The 19,666-nt window shown below is 41.6% G+C and overlaps 4 protein-coding genes across 6 annotated transcripts; 3 read left to right on the top strand and 1 right to left on the bottom strand.

Annotated features, from left to right (window-relative positions):
* Positions 1 to 1,444: 1,444 nt before the first annotated feature.
* On the top strand, positions 1,445 to 10,719 carry LOC122622702 (ceramide kinase). Of its 3 annotated transcripts, none has more exons than XM_043801354.1 (4): positions 1,445 to 1,818; positions 6,231 to 7,997; positions 10,035 to 10,237; positions 10,298 to 10,719. In XM_043801354.1, exons 2-4 carry the CDS (start codon positions 6,282 to 6,284, stop codon positions 10,425 to 10,427), a joined length of 2,049 nt encoding a protein of 682 aa, XP_043657289.1. In that variant the 5' UTR covers positions 1,445 to 1,818; positions 6,231 to 6,281; the 3' UTR covers positions 10,428 to 10,719. The 3 variants fall into 3 exon arrangements, with proteins under 3 accessions (XP_043657289.1, XP_043657291.1, XP_043657290.1); XM_043801356.1 differs by lacking the exon at positions 1,445 to 1,818 and adding an exon at positions 1,893 to 2,251; XM_043801355.1 differs by lacking the exon at positions 1,445 to 1,818 and adding an exon at positions 5,853 to 5,981.
* A 2,088-nt stretch (positions 10,720 to 12,807) lies between these two features.
* Positions 12,808 to 14,033, top strand: LOC122620865 (proteasome subunit beta type-4). The gene is made up of 3 exons (XM_043798534.1): positions 12,808 to 13,064; positions 13,127 to 13,628; positions 13,771 to 14,033. The coding sequence occupies exons 1-3, from the start codon at positions 12,913 to 12,915 to the stop codon at positions 13,921 to 13,923; spliced, it is 807 nt and encodes a 268-aa protein (XP_043654469.1). The 5' UTR covers positions 12,808 to 12,912; the 3' UTR covers positions 13,924 to 14,033.
* Positions 14,034 to 14,454: 421 nt separating this feature from the next.
* Positions 14,455 to 16,167, bottom strand: LOC122621104 (uncharacterized protein CG1161). Its single transcript, XM_043798857.1, has 5 exons — positions 16,007 to 16,167; positions 15,688 to 15,914; positions 15,256 to 15,364; positions 15,072 to 15,197; positions 14,455 to 14,782 (listed from the first exon to the last, which is right to left on the bottom strand). Exons 1-5 carry the CDS (start codon positions 16,073 to 16,075, stop codon positions 14,627 to 14,629), a joined length of 687 nt encoding a protein of 228 aa, XP_043654792.1. The 5' UTR covers positions 16,076 to 16,167; the 3' UTR covers positions 14,455 to 14,626.
* A 340-nt stretch (positions 16,168 to 16,507) lies between these two features.
* Positions 16,508 to 17,549, top strand: LOC122621039 (stromal cell-derived factor 2). Its single transcript, XM_043798765.1, has 2 exons — positions 16,508 to 16,704; positions 16,833 to 17,549. Exons 1-2 carry the CDS (start codon positions 16,644 to 16,646, stop codon positions 17,420 to 17,422), a joined length of 651 nt encoding a protein of 216 aa, XP_043654700.1. The 5' UTR covers positions 16,508 to 16,643; the 3' UTR covers positions 17,423 to 17,549.
* Positions 17,550 to 19,666: the final 2,117 nt, after the last annotated feature.

The following is a 19,666-nucleotide window of genomic DNA, read 5'->3' as shown; positions in this document are numbered from 1 at the left end:
TAGATGGAGAGGTGGTGCCTGGTTCTGTCCTTCAATGCCGTGATGAAATCTTACGGCTTACCAGACACCACGGTTCTAGACTCGCCGACATGGAGGGGCGCGCCACTTGTGGCTGACGCCGCTGGCCTTCTGATGTCCGACTTTAGGATTTCCCGATCACTCTCCACCTCGTGATGACACTGAACTACAGAAACACCATGAGGTATCTACAGGCGCCTACAGGAGCTTGGGACGGTGAGTTGTAGGGAATCTACAAAAAAGAATTACAAAAGTAATGGATGATGTAGTCCGAACGAGCTTTTAAGATTATAGATTTAATATATTGCATATAATTTATATATCTTATAATTAATCATAAAAACTCTAAATTTTCCCTTCAGAACTAATCCCTAAGTATTCCCCAAGAAATCCTTAAGGAATCCACAGAAATCTTCCAGAAGTCCTAGGGTAATTTCTATTCAAAGAGGCAAGAAATGTTCGTGGCGAGGAATTCGAAATTGGCGAAGAAGTTCTCGGGAACGTCGAAAAAAACGAGAACTTTTATAGAGGAAATCCCAAATAAAAATGCAGAGGAAGTTCTCGGGAATTTATGTACAACGATTATTATTCCTCATATTTTTAATAGACTAAGGTCGTACCTAACTTTAACTGCGACATATTAAACATTTAAAGTTTCTAAGCTATGAAACTGGAACTGGGCTTAATCAAAAAGCGGCAGGATATACATACAATACATACAGTACCCGTGAGACTAGTAGTACGACCTTGAGTAAACGTATCTTACGCTAATTGATATAATGTCTATATTATGGCTTTGTTGGCAGTTCCCTCGGTGTTCATCCACCGATTTTGGGCCCGGTTCGACTCATGGTTGTGTTACACTAGCTGAAAGGAATCTGGAGAATGCTTGAGCCGTTTCTACCTGATTTTGGCAAAATTCCAATCATCGACACACGGATGGTGGGAAGACACTTGCTGGTTATCAGGCGGTTGTTGTTGCTGGGTTGGCTGTTGGCGTACCTGGTTTAGGTCATTTTGTTGCGGGGGAATCTCTCTGCAGGGTGGTCTAGGGATGTTGTTGATGCTAGGAAGACTAACTTCATTCTGGGGAGAACCACCCACGGTGTAACTTATGAACATGGAGCCACAAAGTGCGACCGAGCATTTGATCTGGACAGTTGGGGACGAACAAATCTGTCAGCAATTAATTGTTGAACATTTCTGCCGCGAAAATCTAAAATTACAACATTTCTCATTCCTAGTTATTTTTTAAAGTAAACAATAGTAAATACATATCAAAACTTTTAAAAAAGTATCGCGTACAGTGAGTTGCCATGATTTTTATTGCAGCCCTGGTTCAGCGGATTTGAGAATACCGCACACCCAAATGTGTGATATTTTAATCATGTAGGGTGGTCTGAACTGTATTTCCTACAGTTATCAGTGCGGTCACACTGGCGAGCGGGCGTACACTTCGCTTCGATACTCTTCGTACTCTTGTGTTTTTTGTAACGGCCACGAAAGTGCATTTCTGGAGCTCTAGTAAATTCTTTGTGCTCCAGCGGATAGGGGCTTGAAACTTTGGTTGAAGAGCGGGAAATTCTCTTCCGAAACGCCATTAGTTCCTTTTACAGGTTGCCGATTTTCCAATTGTGTGTATGTGTTTATGTGTAATCGAAAAAGTGCAAGTGTGTGATACTGCAATGCACATCCGTATCGAGTTTTCTTGATTTCCCCATAAAAAGAAGGAAAAACAGTGCAACTGATCAGAAAAAGGTGCTGCAATTGTATGGATAAACGGATCTACCTGCCTACCTGGTAAGACCGGAACGGCAATTGGAAGAACGAAAATAGGGCTTCAGTGCACGAGCTCCAAAGTTGGAATTAAACGCAGAAACTCAAGCCAGACGCTTATACCCCCACACTCACGCTCGCACGCTTGTATACACTCATATTCTTGTCAACAGCTGAGTTGTTGCTGCTCCACAGCTGTATTGCGTTCTGATAACGGCACTCAAAGTATGTCCCTTGTGACATTTTCTTCTGACGCAGTGCGGGTAGAGCAAGAGAACCGGACTTTTCAGTGTATAGGTGTATTGTTATTGTTTAGGGGGGGTGGATCTTGCCACCCACGCAATGGATGCCATACTCATTCCCTAGGAATAATCATTTCCATTTTAATGGGTTAAATTGGATTTCATGGACCTCAGGGCTGTTTTAACATAAAAAAAAGTCTACTAAGTCCCCACTTGTAAGCAAAAGATATTATGCATATATTTTAGGTAAACTGTACGTAAATTTATGAAGTATTTATTTATATTTAATTTTTACTGATACAATAATAGTAATAATTTTAATATATGTACCTAAACAAAACTATGACATTTTCCGCAGTCGAGTATATGCTTTTGTTTTTTTTTTTGCAAATCTATTGCACTCGAAAGAATTTTCTTACTGGAAATTGGCAGAATGCCTGTTTGTGTACGTCTTTTTTGTGATTTTAACAGGCTAGCGCAGTAGGCTAGCGCTGAATAATGACCCTTCACGTGTCAAAGGGAACTTGCCCCACGTTATTTATAATATTTTGTAGACCTGCTTTTGCTATTTTTCGTGAACCGTTGAAAAGGTCAGACGTGGGTCGATATAGCCGACTAAGCGGGTCAAGATTGGATATCGCCCAAAAGGGTGAATGTAGGTTCAAGGAGTGCGACTGGCGATGCTAGCTACATAATAACAGTACTTCTTGAATTTACGTTGACGTATTTGTTTGTTTGTATTTCCTGATATCTATACCGACAAAAGTCCTCTTCCATTCCATCCGAACTTTCTGTCTGGTTATCAATTTACACGCTGAATGTGGTTCACATTTCCGCTATGTAGCTGTTTTTTACTTCTCCACATGGATTGCCCGAGTTGGACCTAAGTACATGTATTCGACTTTTTCGCTTTGTTAACTAATTGCTGCTGTCCATCGCTCAAATATTATAGTGCGTCGACGAGCTCAAAGTTATATGAATTTAGACACAGCTCTTTTAGTTTTGTTTATGGTAAAGGTCCTATTGTACAGGCATTTAATCGATACAACAACTCGGTCTATAGATAAATAAAAATATTGATTAGGCCTTCAAAGCTCTGCTATAAAATCTGGCTTTATAACTCCCTCGTTTCATGTTAACCGCGTCTTGATGTCATCAATCTTATCGGCCCTATACTTCTATACCGTATACTAAAAAAATGTTCGTACCTGTAGTGCTGTCCAGTTGAACTCAACGTGTCATGATGCCGGTACTATTTTGCAAGATAACCCAGTCTATACATAGGGTACTACAGCACTCGATTGTTATTGTTTGAGTTTATGATAAACCAGTGTAGATAAGAGAGCGAAAAACTAATGGGTTTCACGAAATAAGTACAAAATACAAATCGTTTCCACTTAGCACTAATTTAGGATGATACTTAGTACTAACTAACCTAAAACTTTCGTGTTAGGCCATTAGCGACATGCAAGTAATTGACGGTAATCATAATGAATCAGTAAAACAAAGGGTCTGTTTAATAATTGTTACTGTACTGTCAACATTCATAACCCCCACTCGAGTTCAATGTCTTACAACTTACAGTGTTGTGCACAGCAAGACCGTTGCAACCCAGGAGAAACGATTCAATACCTTGGTTCCGATTTGTTATGGCACAATTTTTATCGACTTCAGTTTAGTACTATAATATGTACACATTTTATTAAATTTATAAATTAATTCCTCATGTTTTCTGTCTGCTATTCTGTTTTCGGATGAGTGGAATTTTTGTTAATTTCGTTTGTTTAATAAATGACTTGCTCTCAAAAGTGGGAGATGAATATTTGTTTAATTCATATACATATAACATATGTATGTATTTGGATGTTGATTTTAATTTATATTTATAAAGAACATGCTTGGGTTTTTCAATCGAGTGTGTAAAATTAAACGTTAATTCAATTTTGGCATCGAACAGGGAAAACTATGCCGCTAAGCGTGTTCTATAAATGGTATGAGGAATTACCTTTGGGTTTAAAATAAGCCAATTTCATGAGGCGTCTTTACGTTTTAGTTATATACAAAAAATGTGGTGTTTATATAGCAATCAAGTTTTAAAGGTTTTAATACCATACTCAAATTTAATTAAGTAAACAATTTTCCTAGCCATTAGCAAACTCAAAAGCGGTTCTCCTTCGCCAATGTCAAGATATAAAGGTAGGAAATGCGACGTTGACCAGCCTGCAGCTCGGATGCAAGGTGGGCAAGGTATGAGGTGGTTTTAATGCGAGATTTTAACATACAGCCGGTTATTGCAGTCTGGCCAAGATCACTCGAGCGATTCAAGGCGAAGGTCGCCGGCTGCACGCAGCTCTACCGGGCAGAACCTGTTTTCCAAGTGCCTCGGAATCGGCTACAGCTTCCCCGGTCCGTATTTTTGACTCCAATTCTAAAACCGATTTCGCGTGTTTTGGGTGCCTTCGATCGTCGTCGTTGACCTTGAGACAATTCGTTGCTTATACGCCGCGTGAGTCGGGCTTTGTTGGTGCGAGTTCTGCTTTTTGTGTGCGACAATAATTAGCAACAACACAGTCTGCCTGGCTAGTCAGCTAACTAAAGACTAATTTGCATACATAAGTCATGTTTAAAGGTGTTGGGACTGTTCTCCGCGGTTGAGAAATATAGAGCTTCTTTGTTAAAGAACACTGGTCGGAGAGGATATTTCCATTACCATATGATGAGAGTATTGAATTCTGATTGAATTCTAAGGAGCATGCTGGCTTTCTTTCTCTTTGGCAAGTTCAAAGCTTTTGTTCATTTTTAGTAAAAGAGGTGGCGTAAAGTTTAGGATGAATTGAATTGAGATTAAAACCTGCTTGGTTCTGGTGATGATTCTATGATTCACACTGCAACTTTTAAGTACTTTAAAAAGTATTTTATAACTTTTGCTTCTGACACGTTTATCTTGATCTTTGTTTATTTATACCTCTCGAAAGCCTTTTCTCTGCCCAAAGCCTCAAAAACTGCAATCAAGAGTTCATTTAACTCATTTTAACTGGTATCGACTGCATTGCACTTTTTGTTTTCCCTTCTCATTGAGTGGCATACAATTTAAAACATATTTTACACTTGCACATTTTTCCTGATTGCTCATCTATGAACACGAATCGCGCAATGTTTGTACATATTGTATGTATGTACCTATAAATCTAGGCATACATTTTTGAACATGTGCACTTATGTATTTCCTATTGAAAACCCATTAAGAAAGGCTATTAGAACCCTTTGAACAGTATTTCGAAAGCTATTTTGCTATTTCAGGGGAATGGGCCTTGGGTCATCGCAAAGGCCCGATTTAATTGAGGTTTATAAAAGATCTATTATTGACGAAAACAATCCTTAAAATATTTTTCGTTAAATTATTTTATGATTGCAACACTTATTCATTGGAGTGTTATCGTAATTACTGACATTTTAAATTCCTAGCGATTATTTTTATCGGTTTATGAATCATAAGCATTTAAAATACTTTAAGCTATGTTCAGACTAAAAGAATATTTGTGCAATCAGTTTGTTGCGATATTTGGCCACATAGTTTAGATACATTTTCATATTTGTTTCTGTAATTATACTTTTACTAATGGCCTAATCAATTACTCATCATTATCTTAAAAATAAATTCAAATCTCTTGAAATATTTACGAGTCTATGCTAATGAAACAACCATCAGGGGCGGGGGAGCGTTTCAGAGATTTGAATATGACTCCGTGGAGTTGATTGAGTCTTTCCCCTTCCCCCCTGTCCCCCAGTCCCCTCTGCGTTTTCCGTCCTATTTTCATAGTCGACACCTTTCAGTAAGTAATTAAGAGTTGAAAATCCCACCTCTACGTGAACTGCAAAAGTCGCAAAGGCCGAACATTGAATGGAAAGAGAATGGAGCGTCGTAACTCAGATTTATTTTGAGGAGTAACTACCAACCCATAACTTCACTGCCTCCTCAACTTTAACTTCAACTAAATAAACACATTTATCAGGCATTCATTAAATAAAACGTTATCTTTAATCCTGTAGGCCAAAATATAAAAGGGTCTTTAACTACATTTTACATTTAATTTTTTTTAGTTTTAACAGTTTTTAGATTTTTTTAAAATTTTTTAAGGTTGACCTGTCGATGTTTCACTGTATTTTTAACTGAAACCTGTTTTCTTCTTTTAGTACCGACAAAGCCGACGCCATAGCGGGATACGGAGACGAGGGCCAGTCAAGATGACGCAGACCAAGCAGCCAGCAGGGCGGTCGTCCACCTCGGCCGGGGATTTTGTGGCTCCTGTTAGCTCCACGAGTGCATCAAAGTTCTCACACAGCTCCGCCTCCGCCCACGATGTTCTGCTGAACAACTTCCAGCTAAAGAAAAAAAGCTACAAAGTACTGCTACATGGCCAGCAGTTGGTGTGGGAGCGACTGCAGAAGATAAAACAGCCGCATCAAGGAATCGAGACCAAAGCGCCGTTACCGCCGGACTCGCCTTCTCAACCTGGCGGAATCTACTCCTATGGGCCACAAAGCAAGGTGCTCCACCTGGACGATGTGGTTAGCATAAGGAGCGCGGATACCAAGGCGAGCTCCCTTAAACCGCCTTCGCCTCCAGGCTCGGAGCGCAGTTCCGGATGCAGTGGCGATGTTGCGCCAGGGAAGCCAACCAGTCAGTACCTGACCATCAACTATGCCATGAGGCTGAGCAAGTCCCAAACGGATTGCAATCGGTGGGAGCTAAAGAGACTCACTTTCTTTAACTCGGATCCGTACATAGTGAGGCAGTGGGCCCAGGAGCTGTTAATCCGTCTGCAAAGTTCCTCCCCCACACGGATGCGATTGCGCCGCCTTTTGGTTTTTATAAACCCCTATGGAGGTCGCAAGGCGGGAGCTCAGACCTATGAGCGCCATGTAAGACCTATTTTCCAGCTTGCTGGCGTGGACGCCACGTGCATCACCACTCAGAGGGCTAACCAAGTGAAAGACATACTTCTGAGCCATGATCTGGGAGTATACGATGCGGTTTGCTGTGTCGGAGGCGATGGCACTGTGGCAGAGGTCATCAACGGATTGATTTTCCGGCAATTGCGGGAGTTGGGACTGGACGAACTGCGGCCACCTTACATTCCAAGACCGGCACTGCCAGTGGGCGTGATCCCCGCTGGCAGCACCGACACCATAGCTTATAGTATGCACGGTACGGCGGATGTGAGGACAGCGGCCATACATGTGATTCTGGGCCAGCATAGAGGCCTAGATGTGTGCAGTGTAAGCAATGGTCAGTCCCTGCTCAGATTCTGTGCAAGTGTCTTGAGCTACGGGTACCTGGGCGATGTGGCAGCCCAGAGCGAGAACTACCGCTGGATGGGACCACGGCGGTACGAGTACAGTGGCGTCAAGGCCTTCCTGAATAATCGTGGCTATGACGCCGAACTGAGAATGTTGGAAGAGCCCGATCTTCTTGTGACCACGCCGCTGGAGGACGTTCCGCAGAGTCCGGACAGCGTGTGCTCGTTGGGAGAGTCAGTGCCTTCCGTCTGCTATGCCAATTGCCAGCGCTGCAGCTTCGCTAGCAGCATACAGGAGCAGCGATCTTCATTGCTCATACAAGAGGAATCCAGAGAGGCGGAGCGCAATCCGCAGGAGGAAAGAGAGGACTCTCATCTAACCGCCAGTGAAGCTGCATTGCTGAGGCCTCGTCTTCGATTGCCCACTGGCTCCATTTCATCAATGAGGAACCTCGGCAACGATCAGTGGAAGGTAGTTCGCGGCAATTTCTTTATGATCTGCGGAGCGAACATCACGTGCGCCTGCGCCAGGAGTCCCAATGGCATCTCCCGCTACAGTCACCTGGGTGATGGTTGCCTGGACCTGATTCTGGTGAAAAAGACCTCGCTGCTCAACAACGTGCGTTTTCTGCTCAACACAGCGGGCAGGAGCGGTGATATAGTGAGTACTATTTTAAAATAGGCATGCAAACCCTTCAACTTTCACACCCAAGTAATCAAAGGCGCCACCCCAGTAATCAAAGTAAGCCACCCCAGCCATAACGCAAAAAAGAATGGATTTCATAATCCAAAACGCGTATTTACCCATACCCCAAATCACTATTTTTGCTCGCCCTTGTATAGGTCCTTAGTAAAACAAAGACCTTCTAATTACAATTAAATTAATTACAATTAAAACGCTAATTCCAAAGACCACTATAGTCGAGTTCCACGACTATCTGATACACGTTACAGCATACGAGAAGTTTCAACATGTTCCTCGGACATTAATACAAATGGGGACAAACAATAATAAAATGGAAACAAATTAAACAGTGTTGGACAGTTTGTGGGCTTTAGAAGGGGCGTGGCCAAAGTGTTCTTCATATACCGATAGATTTTGGCTAAACTATATACATATATACAAAAAAATAAAACTATGAAAATAAAATAATAAATCGAAAAAAAGTCGAATCATTTTTTAAAAGTGTTGGCGGTTTGTGGGCGTGGAAAAAGTTTTTAACAAATCTATAGAAATTTACAAGAATCATACAAAAATGGATAAATATGAACTTTTTTTCCAAAAGCTATGGGCGGATTTTGGGCGTTAGAGTGGGCGTGGCAACCCGTGACGTTTATACGGACGATCAGACAGACAGGCGGACATGGCCTGTCTTGGCTATTGATCCTGAACAAGAATATTTATACTTTATATGGTCGGAAACGCTTTATTTTCTCTGTTACATACTTTTAAACCAATCTAGTGTTCATTATACTCTACGAGTAACGGGTATAATTAAAGGCACAACAGAAATATTCAACACTTTTGAAAGTATACGGTCATATATGGAAATAGAAAACAACATTTCCCTATAAGAATTCTTATCTGCCCTACACCCCAGAACTAAACCGCATAATTTACTGCATGCAAGGAAATACCACCAACACTCCCACAAGTCAAGATCTTTAAGCTTTTTAATTTAAAATTTATATATCACACGCCCACAAGCTGAGCCTAGTGCTTTCCATTCTAATACCAGACTATCCGATACCCGTTACTCAGCTAGTGGAAGTGCGAAGGAGAAATTTGAACACTAACAGTTTTTGGCAGTTTGTGGGCGTTAGAAAAAAAATATATTTGGCAAATAGAGAAATATTTACAAGACTAACAAAAATGTGAAAAAATATCGAAACATTTTTCAAAAGTGTAAGCGTTGCAGTTTTATGCGATTTGTGGGCGTGACGAAAAGTTTTTTGGCAAGTCAATGAAAATTTACAAGACTAATAAAAAATAAAAAAAAATATCAAAACATTTTTTAAAAGTGCGGGTTAGAGTGGGCGAGGCAACATGAATCGACAGACTTGCGCTGCGTCTATGTCTCTGAAGTCTGCATGCTGCAACTCAACTTTCTGGTTTCATAGTTCCTGAGATCTCGACGTTCTCACAGACAGACAGACGGACGGACAGACAGACATGGTCAGATCGACTAGGCTGTTGATCCTGATCAAGAATATATATACATACTTTATATGGCCGGTCTCTTCTACCTGTTACATACTTTTCAACGAATCTACTCTTCGAGTAACAGGTAAAATAACCTTTAACCGAACCTAAATCTTATACTTGTACACTAACTTCTCTTAACCTGCGTATAGCGAAAACAAATGAGCAAAATAAATACAAAAGATTGTAGTGGCATGATTTAAACAACAAACTTACATACAGCAACCAGCGAGGGTAACCTGTGAAAGAAATTCTTTTACATAAAGCTACTCGTCACCAGTGTTCTTCTCCTTAAAAAAAAGGATCAAGAACAACCTGTTACAACATGTTACAACAACCTGTTATACGAACCTAGTGATTGATCAATTTGAACATTTTAAAATTGTACATATTTTTTTTACTTTTTTGTGAAAAATATAAATACAAATTGAAGGAATACAATTGAAATTCGAAAAAAAAACAAAAAAAAATACTAAACACATCTTCCTATTCCAGCGCAATTTGCCATTTGTAGAGGTATATCGCACAAGAGAATTCCAGTTCAGAACGTTTTCTGCTAGCGAGGAAGACTACAGCTTGGCAGGCTCTTGCCAGCCGATAACTCCGCCTCAAGAAATGGCCGCCAACTCCTCCTCGACGGAGTTTTCTAGCTGGAACTGTGATGGAGAGGTGGTTACTGACCTGAACATATCAATGCGGTGAGTTAGTTGCACATTTAAATCCAATAAATCGCTTATTAATAATCCCGTAATTTGCAGATCACATTGTCAGCTCATCGAGGTCTTCATGCGTGGTCCCAATTTTTACAGCAAGCCCCTCAAGGGCGGCACCATGCCGGCAACCCCAGCTAGCTCTAGCGATAATGTTTACTGCTGCTGCAAAGACTAGAAGCTTTAACCCCATAGAATTAGCCTCAATCATTGGCCGTGACATGTAGCTCTTAGTTTTGCGTAGGGTATTCTTATTCGTATATGTACCGTGTTAGAGAGCGGGTCTCCCCGTCATTGTTTTTAGCATAGCTCAATAAAGCAACTGATATGATCGACTGTATTATGGCATCTAAAAGATGCGACAGCAACCTATGCATTCCCCTCGGAAGCATTATTTACACACCTATGTATATATTTACAAATTGTGTACTGGTATAATGGCAATAAAGGTGTGTTTTTATGTATTCAAATTCATAATTACTTATTATTAATTTATAGGTAATGATGAAACCCTTCTTTGGGTTCCCAAAAACTATTTGCATCCGGATTGTGTGTGTTATTTCCACCAATATGAATAAATAAAGATATTAATTGGTATTTGAAGTATCAGTAAGATAACTATATTATATTATTAATAAAAACTATGGGAAGTCGCTATGCTTAGGTGTAAGGCGTGTAAAGCATGTAAAGCGTATATATTTTTGATCAGGATCAATAGCAGAGACGAGCTGGCCATGTCCGTCTGTCCGTATGAAGGCCCCGATCTCAGAAACTATAAAAGCTAGAATGTTGGGATTTCGCAAGCAGATTCCAGAGACATAGACGTTTACTGTAACGCCCGAAACTGCCAAGCCCACACTTTTAAACAGGTTTTTATACCCGTTACTCGTAGAGTAAAAGGGTATACTAGATTCGTTGAAAAGTATGTAACAGGCAGAAGGAAGCGTTTCCGACCATATAAAGTATATATATTCTTGATCAGGATCAATAGCCGAGTCGATCTGGCCATGTCCGTCCGTCTGTCTGTCCGTATGAACGTCGAGATCTCAGGAACTACAAAAGGTAGAAAGTTGAGATTAAGCATACTGCCTCCTGAGACATAGACGCAGCGCAAGTTTGTCGATTCATGTTGCCACGCCCACTCTAACGCCCACAAACCGCATAAAACTGCCACGCCCACACTTTTGAAAAATGTTTTGATATTTTTTCATTTTTGTATTAGTCTTATAAATTTCTAACGATTTGCCAAACAACTTTTTGCCACGCCCACTTTAACGCCCACAAACCGCCCAAAGCTGCTACGCCCACACTTTTGAAAAATGTTTTGATATTTTTTCATTTTTGTATTAGTCTTATAAATTTCTAACGATTTGCCAAACAACTTTTTGCCACGCCCACTTTAACGCCCACAAACCGCCCAATGCTGCTACGCCCACACTTTTGAAAAATGTTTTGATATACTTTTAACTTTTAAATGAGAGGAGTAACGGAAACCAAATTAATTTTGGGAGAGATACAACATCAAAGGCATTAAGAGAGGGAAAGCCTTTGACACCAATGACCTTCTGCAAGCGCCCAGGAATAGATTTCACCAAATTTTGTAATGTTTCCAACGAGATATCCTGCCAAAGTCCTTGAACCTCAGTAATCGTCTCTTCTCGCGTTCTTGATAGATCTGAGCTTCGATCTTTTTATATAAGCCCACCCGTTCTCTATAATATTGAGATCGGGGCTTTGAGGCGGCCAATCTAACACATTAACATCGACATCTCTCAAAAATGCAGAAATCATATGCGCCTTGTGGCATGGAGCGTTGTCCTGCTGCAGTACAAATGATTGTCCAATGAGACGGTCACCAGAACTAAATGCGTGGTTATTTAAGACACGTAAATATTTGTCCTTATTCATTGTTCCATCAATTGGTATCAAATCGCCCAAGCAATTAAATCCAGCAATTTCAGCAAAAAACAAGTTGAAACGGTTGTCGTTTGCCAAGTCCTATTTAAACAAGCCGCAATCGTTTTGGGAACAAGTGTTATGGACAGATGAAAGCTCTTTCGAATACCACGGATCTAAGAATCTGCAGTAAATCTTGCAGGTTGCCAAAGACTGCTCGTAAAAAAATTAGGCCGGTAATGGCCGGGGGATTAGTAATGATCTGGGGTTGCGTATGCTTAAAAAATATCAAAACAAATGTGTGCGTGGTTGCTTCTGCGGCTTGTGGGCGTTAGAGTGGGCGTGGCAGTATGTGTTTAACTTTCCAGCTTTTATAGTTTCTGAGAATTGACGTTCATGCCGACGGACAGACTGAAATGGTAAGATCGACTCCGCTATTGATCCTGATCAAGAATATATATACTTCAAATGGTTGGAAATGCTTCCTTCCACCTGTTACATACTTTTCAACGAATCTAGTATACCTTATTATTCTGGGAGTAACGGGTATAATAACTGATATAAATTTAAAAGGATGTGACCAAGCTAGTATTAGATCCAACATTCGAATGTCCGGTATTTTTAGGTAGTGTTTGCCGACAGTGGTATTGCCGGCTGCACGAAGTCTGTCCACACTGCGCTGACTGTATTTTATTTGTGCCCGTCATTCTCCGGCAGCGATAAACATTTCAAACTTTTGCATTAAACCAGTCCCCAAATAAATTACCATGTTGAACAACTACAACAGCCTGGCTCAGCCTCTGTGGCAAAACGGACCCGCTCCCGGCGAGTTCTACAACTTTACGGGCGGACAGATGCCGGTCCAGCAGCTGCCGCGGGAACTGACCACAGTGGGACCCTATGGAACCAAGCACAGCACGTAGGGACTGAGGATATATTATAGTGATACCACTTGTTTATACCCCTTTTCTTATTCCGCAGTGCTGCCATCACCACGGGCTCATCTGTTTTGGGCATTCGCTACGATGCTGGCGTGATGCTCGCCGCCGATACTCTAGTGTCCTACGGATCCCTGGCTCGCTACCAAAACATTGAGCGCGTCTTCAAGATCAACAAGAACATACTGCTCGGCGGTAGCGGCGACTTCGCTGACATCCAGTCCATCAAGCGCAGCATCGACCAGAAGATGATCGAGGACCAGTGCTGCGATGACAACATTGAGATGAAGCCCAAGTCCTTGGCCAGTTGGATGACCCGTGTGCTCTACAACCGTCGATCCCGCATGAACCCCCTCTACATTGACGTGGTGGTCGGTGGCGTGGACAACGAGGGAACTCCGTACCTGGCCAACGTGGATCTTCGTGGTCGCTCCCACGAAGACTACGTGGTGGCCACTGGTTTTGCTCGCCATCTGGCCATTCCGCTGGTCCGTGAGAAGAAGCCCAAGGACAGAGACTTTACCGCTGTAGAAGCTTCTGAGCTGGTAAGTAATTCCGAACTCTGATAAACAAAAACTTTAAGATAAAAAGTACAAAACATAGTTTAAGGATTCCATGCGTTACAACAAAACGTGTCCGTGTTTAAATCGTAAATGGATTTCATCATCACTTTTCTTTCTATTTTAGATCCGCACATGCATGGAGGTGCTATACTACCGCGATACTCGTAATATTTCCCAATACACTGTGGGCGTATGCAGCCTCAACGGATGCGGCGTGGAGGGGCCCTTCCAGGTTAACGAAAACTGGACGTTTGCCGAAACCATAAAGGGATACTAGATTCTGAATGAACTTAGTTTAGGTCTAGCCCAGCGGTTTTGCATAAGAAAACACTTCTCTATGTTACATGATTTACATGATTAATTAAAAATAAATGCGGCTGAAAATTATATATTTAATATGTCAATTATATGCGGAAGACTATGATTTGATAGAAACTATTTCTATCGTTTTGGAGCTGCGTTAATGTGCTGATAGAAATAATCAGTAGCCTCCTAGTTCAGGCCGTAATTCCAAATCTACCTTGGACTTACCATTAGGACCAGCAAACGAGTCGAAAACTTCAGTTCTAGGACAGGTTCTTTCTGTCACTTATAGTCTTACGTCTTAAAGTTCGAAATTTTAGTCCTTGAATGAAAACTATCTATGTTTTAACAACAATGCAGATTAAAATGAAGGTTCCTTATTTTTCAATTAAATACATCTATTATTATCATTACAGATTTTAATCGGAGCGTATTAAAGAATATTTAAGTTGATTTGTTGGTTTTTTCCTCCCACCACTAAGTTGTTAATTAAAATACAAAGACATACTTTCCAAACATATTCTGGTTAAATAATTTAATTAACATAAAATCAGGCTAAATACACAGATTATCAATTTGATACAAAGGCGAATTTTGCTAAGGATAACTGCTTGGAATACGTGTCTTAAGTCGCCCATGCTCCTTATAATCATTTCCAGCTGCAAACTGACCCCTTGTTAGTTAAGCATAGTGTGCCTGTCGTAGATGTGGCGTCTCTGCTCGCGCACCTGCCGCTTCCACTTGTCCTGCTGATGGCCCACGCGATTAAGGACATTGGCTCTGGCACTGAGCTCCTGGTTGTTAACGGAGGGCAAAGGCGGGGCTGGTTCGTCCTGGTTAAAAAGGGGTGGAGAAATTTGGAATTAGTCGAGGTGATTTGGATCTGGCTATGTGGTTAGTGTCTTAATGAATTAAGAAGTTAAGAAGTCAACAAAATCTAAAACATAAAATGAAACAAAGGGGGTTGTGGAAATTAAAATCTATTCAAAAGAGTGGTGCTTCTTTATTGCCAACTAGTTGAGCCGCATCGGCATCAACATCGTTATCTTCATCATCTTCGCCTGGGGCTGTAACTAGGAGGCTATACTGAATGCCCTTGTATCTATAATGCTTGTTATGTACATCTTCGTTGGTGTGCTCCTGGTAGTTCGCCTTCACTCGCTTGTTCAGCAACGGGTCCAGGCACATCAGGAAGAGCATGTATATCACTAAAAGGGAGATGATCCAAATCACAATAATGACCACGACCTGGATAGAGGAGAGTGCTAGTTAAGTACGGATGGATTTGCTCATTCAAATGGCCAACCTTAATCAGCGTCGTATTTCTCGCCACATGGGAGCACTTGCACTCGGCACAGATGGGTAGTTCCTTGCCATTGGCATCCAAGCGTGGCAACAGGGCACCGGCACATACGCTAAAATGGTCGTGTTTAGCAGATGATTAAGAAAAATGAACTCCATATTAATAGTATAACAAAGTTAAGCTCATCGTTAGGAATCATGGCCATTGATACATTTATCAATGTTGGGTAATTTTTAAAGTTTAACGTGTTTTTACATCTTAAATTATTAATTTTTAAAATACGATTAGTATTCCAAAGTAAAAAAATCAACTTTTATAAAAAGGATAGCAATATTAAAACTACATTTTGTATTGTGATCATAACAAATATTACAATGAACTAGGCTTTAAGTGTCTAGATCATATTGCTATTTCTGCTGGTGCACCAGCACTTACCACTCGGCTGTGCTGCTTGAATTGGAAGAACTCTGGCCAAGAGCAGTGGGCTCAGGCTGGCCGATCACTTTAGGCGGAGAGCCTGCAGTGGGTGCTGGAACTTGCTTGGCAGGTGTCGCTGCGGCCGCTGGAGCTGCAGCCACTGGAACAGGTGGAGCGCCCATTTGGCTGGCATTACTGTTGCTGTTGGTGCCGATCGCTGGCAATGTCTGCGCCGCAGTCTCAGCCTTTGTTGATTTTTGTTTTTATTTTTTTGCATGGGAGGGGGGGATACAACCGCATTAGTGGGGCAGTCACGGGATGTGGCCAATCATCTTACCCATGTCACGCCAACCAAATAACATATCGCCAGTAGCACAGCGTATAAAAAGAGGCGCTTGTGTGCCATTAATTTTTCTTTAATTTTAATTTTTCTCAGTTTTCTTGCCTTTTACTGTATAAAATTTCCTTGCAATTTCGCAGAGTGACCGCACTTAACTAGTGCATAGAAAATACTAACGGACTATCTTTCTCTGAACTAGATCATTATGATACATATAGTTTTAAAAGATCTTTTAAAAAATATTTATTGAAGATTTATTCGTTTCACGAAAAAACATTATTAAAATTTTAAATTAATCAAGAAGTAGGTTTCAGTCTTTCAAAATAGGGTCAAAACAGAGATTTTAAATTTGGGAACTGTTTTCTGAAATGACTACCAATACTTTTACCTCTTGTTAATATTTATTAGATACTTAAAGTTTAAAGCATTTATGGAAACACTTTCAGCCCTATGTATTACAGTATTATTAGTATGTGGTGAATCCATAAAACAGATTTTACTGCCGTCTGGTCACACCTGTACTGTCAATAAACCAATTGTTTGCGTGTTCAACGCGGATTTCAACCGTAATTGCCGGCACACATTGGCTGACTTAAGTCCAAGGGTTAGGATAGTATAACTAGAACGGGACACGATGCATCACGCAATACTTCTCGCAGGACTTTCGTTGGTGGTCAGCATTCCCAGCGGTGCCGGTAAGTTACGACTTCAAGGAAAGTCGCGCCTATGTGGTCTTCTGTGATTGGTCGCCCCTCTTTCTGAGCTCTTCGTGGCTATCATTAATGTTTATCTTCGTACTCCATCTTGTCCCTGCTGAAAACAGCCACGGAATCCAACGTGGTCACTTGTGGCTCCATCCTGAAGCTCCTTAACTCGGACTACTCCTTCCGCCTGCACTCCCACGACGTGAAGTACGGATCCGGATCCGGGCAGCAGTCGGTGACGGGCGTGGAGCAGAAGGAGGACGTGAACAGCCATTGGGTGATAAAGGCGCAAACCGGCGAGCTGTGCGAAAGGGGCGAGCCCATCTCCTGCGGATCCACCGTGCGGCTGGAGCACCTGTCCACTAAGAAGAACCTGCACTCGCACCACTTTTCTTCGCCGCTTTCTGGGGAGCAGGAGGTGTCCGCCTACGGAACGGACGGACTCGGGGACACCGGCGACCATTGGGAGGTGGTGTGCTCCAACGAGAACTGGATGCGGAGCGCCCACGTGCGACTGCGCCACATTGACACCGGCATGTACCTAGGCATGTCCGGCCGCTCTTACGGCAGACCAATCTCCGGCCAAATGGAAATCGTTGGCGTCCACAAACCGCAGCACGGAACACGCTGGACCACGGCGGAGGGACTCTTTATCGTGACCAAGGAAAAAAGCTCAACGCACGAGGAGTACGCCCACTCGGAGCTGTAGTGCGCTTACGGGTCTTGACTGCTGCAGCTTCGTACTACTATTAGTTCTGTAATTTATAACTAAGTTGAATTCTAATTGAGGACCCAAACAGCAAACCATCAAATTAAAATTATTTAAACTCAGGGTACTACGAAGCATTCATATTAAGTACCACTGGGAATGGCTATCATTTCGCATAGACTGGACAGGTTTAATGCAGTGCAGCAAAGGAGCAATATGAGGGCCGTATATAAAGCCGTTTTAATTCAGTGCAACCTCGGTTGCAATCTAATTTTTCTTAATTGTTCTAGAACTTTAATGTAGGATTATGCAGATTTCAACCGACCTAAAAATGCACACAAATGTTTTTAAAATTTTTTCTTTGTAATATTTTATATTTTAGACGTGTATTTTGATCCCAGTAAGCCAAATAGAACGGATGATGTATCTTTTACAGTTAGATCTTAACAAATGCTGAGATAAAAGACATGTGTAGGTTTCCATCGCTCCTAAGAGCTCATAGCGTGCTCGTGTTACTTTTCTTCTAAAAAAAACTGATTAAGATTGATTGTAATTTGAACAAGAGAGAACGCTATAGTCGGGTTCCCCGACTATCTGATACTTGTTATTCAGCTAGTGAAAGTGCCAAGAGAAATTACAACCTTTTTTGGCGGCTTTTGGGCGTTAGAGTGGGCGTGGCAAAAAGATGTTTGGCATATAGAGTTAAATTTTTACAAGACGAACAAAAATGTGAAAAAATTTAAAAACATTTTTCAAAAGTATGGGCGTGGCAGTTTTGGGCGGTTTGTAGGCGTTAGGGTAGGCGTGGCAAAAGGTTTTTCTGCAGATCGATAAAAATTTACAATACTAATCAGAAAATGAAAAAATATCAAAACATTTTTCAAAAGTGTTGGCGTGGCAGTTTTGGGCGGTTTGTGGGCGTGGCAACATGAATCGACAAACTTGCGCTGCGTCTATGTCTCGAGTCTGTATGCTTATTCTCAACATTCTAGCTTTTATAGTTCCTAAGATCTCGACGTTCATACGGACGGACAGACAGACGGACGGACGGACAGACGGACATGGTCAGATCGACTCGACTATTGATCCTGCTCAAGAATATATATACTTTATATGGTCGGAAACGCTTCCTTCTCCCTGTTACATTTCAACGAATCTAGTATACTCTTTTACTCTACGAGTCACGGGTATAAAAATGCATTCAGCCTGAGCGTAGAAGGCCGATATCTTTGAACTGCCATCCAAAAGAAGGTAACCCTAGCAAGTTTTGCAGTCTTTTAGCTTTTAGCTCGGAAGGTATCCTTGCAGATGCAGCCGTAGAACGTCACTCGCATTACACGAAAGGTGCTCCCCAGTCCTTCCGATTGTTTTTGATTGCATGCATAAAACAAAGGAGCTTATCCCGACCATACAAGCTATGTAAATACATTTTGCCATTGCTCGCGGTTTCCGCTCCCTTGCTGCCACGATATCGTCAAGTCCATTATCTGTTAGTCTGTTTTGTGTTTCTTTTGTTTGGGACATTGTCAACGCTTTGTCTGCTCATCCTCCGGGCCATGTCCTCATCATCCGCCTCCTTCCCATCCCCGTAACCCAAACTGATTGTGGGCCCAGTAAGGTCAACGTGTTAACAGACCCTACCCAGCGCAAAGTCGTTTATAGATTCTCGTAATCGGTTTGTCCTTGTAACGATTTTGCACAAATAAGAAATGGAAACAAGGATAAATGTTTTTTCCAGGGGTTAGTCTTATTGGTTATATTGACTTAAAACAAAGGTCTTCAAATTATATTTGAAATTGATCGAAAACGGCGCTGGGCATCATAGTGGGCTTGTGAATTACTAAAATCGGCATTGCTTCACCTGCTGTGGCAACATAAGATTTAATATCATGTCAATTATCCCTTACAGGTGTTGATTATTTCCGCTCCGTGCGTTTATTGATTTACCCTTAACTCGTTAACGCCAAACTCTCTCCGTACTTATATACATATAGCAGTGTCGCTGCTCGAAGGTCTTCCCCTCCCGGATTCCATTGCTAAGCGGTGGCTCATCCTTGTATTCATCGTATCCTTTTGTATTGCGCTTCCTATGTGACCAACGATTTACATTTACACTATTAACAAGAGAGAACGCTATAGTCGAGTTCCCCGACTATCTGATACCCGTTACTCAGCTATTTGAAGTGCGAAGGAAAGTCTTTAACACTGACAGTTTTTGGCGGTTTGTGGGCGTTAGAGTGGGCG

Source organism: Drosophila teissieri, chromosome 3R, assembly GCF_016746235.2.
Source record: "Drosophila teissieri strain GT53w chromosome 3R, Prin_Dtei_1.1, whole genome shotgun sequence".
Taxonomy (NCBI): domain Eukaryota; kingdom Metazoa; phylum Arthropoda; class Insecta; order Diptera; family Drosophilidae; genus Drosophila; species Drosophila teissieri.
This window is presented reverse-complemented; position numbering and strand designations above follow the sequence as displayed.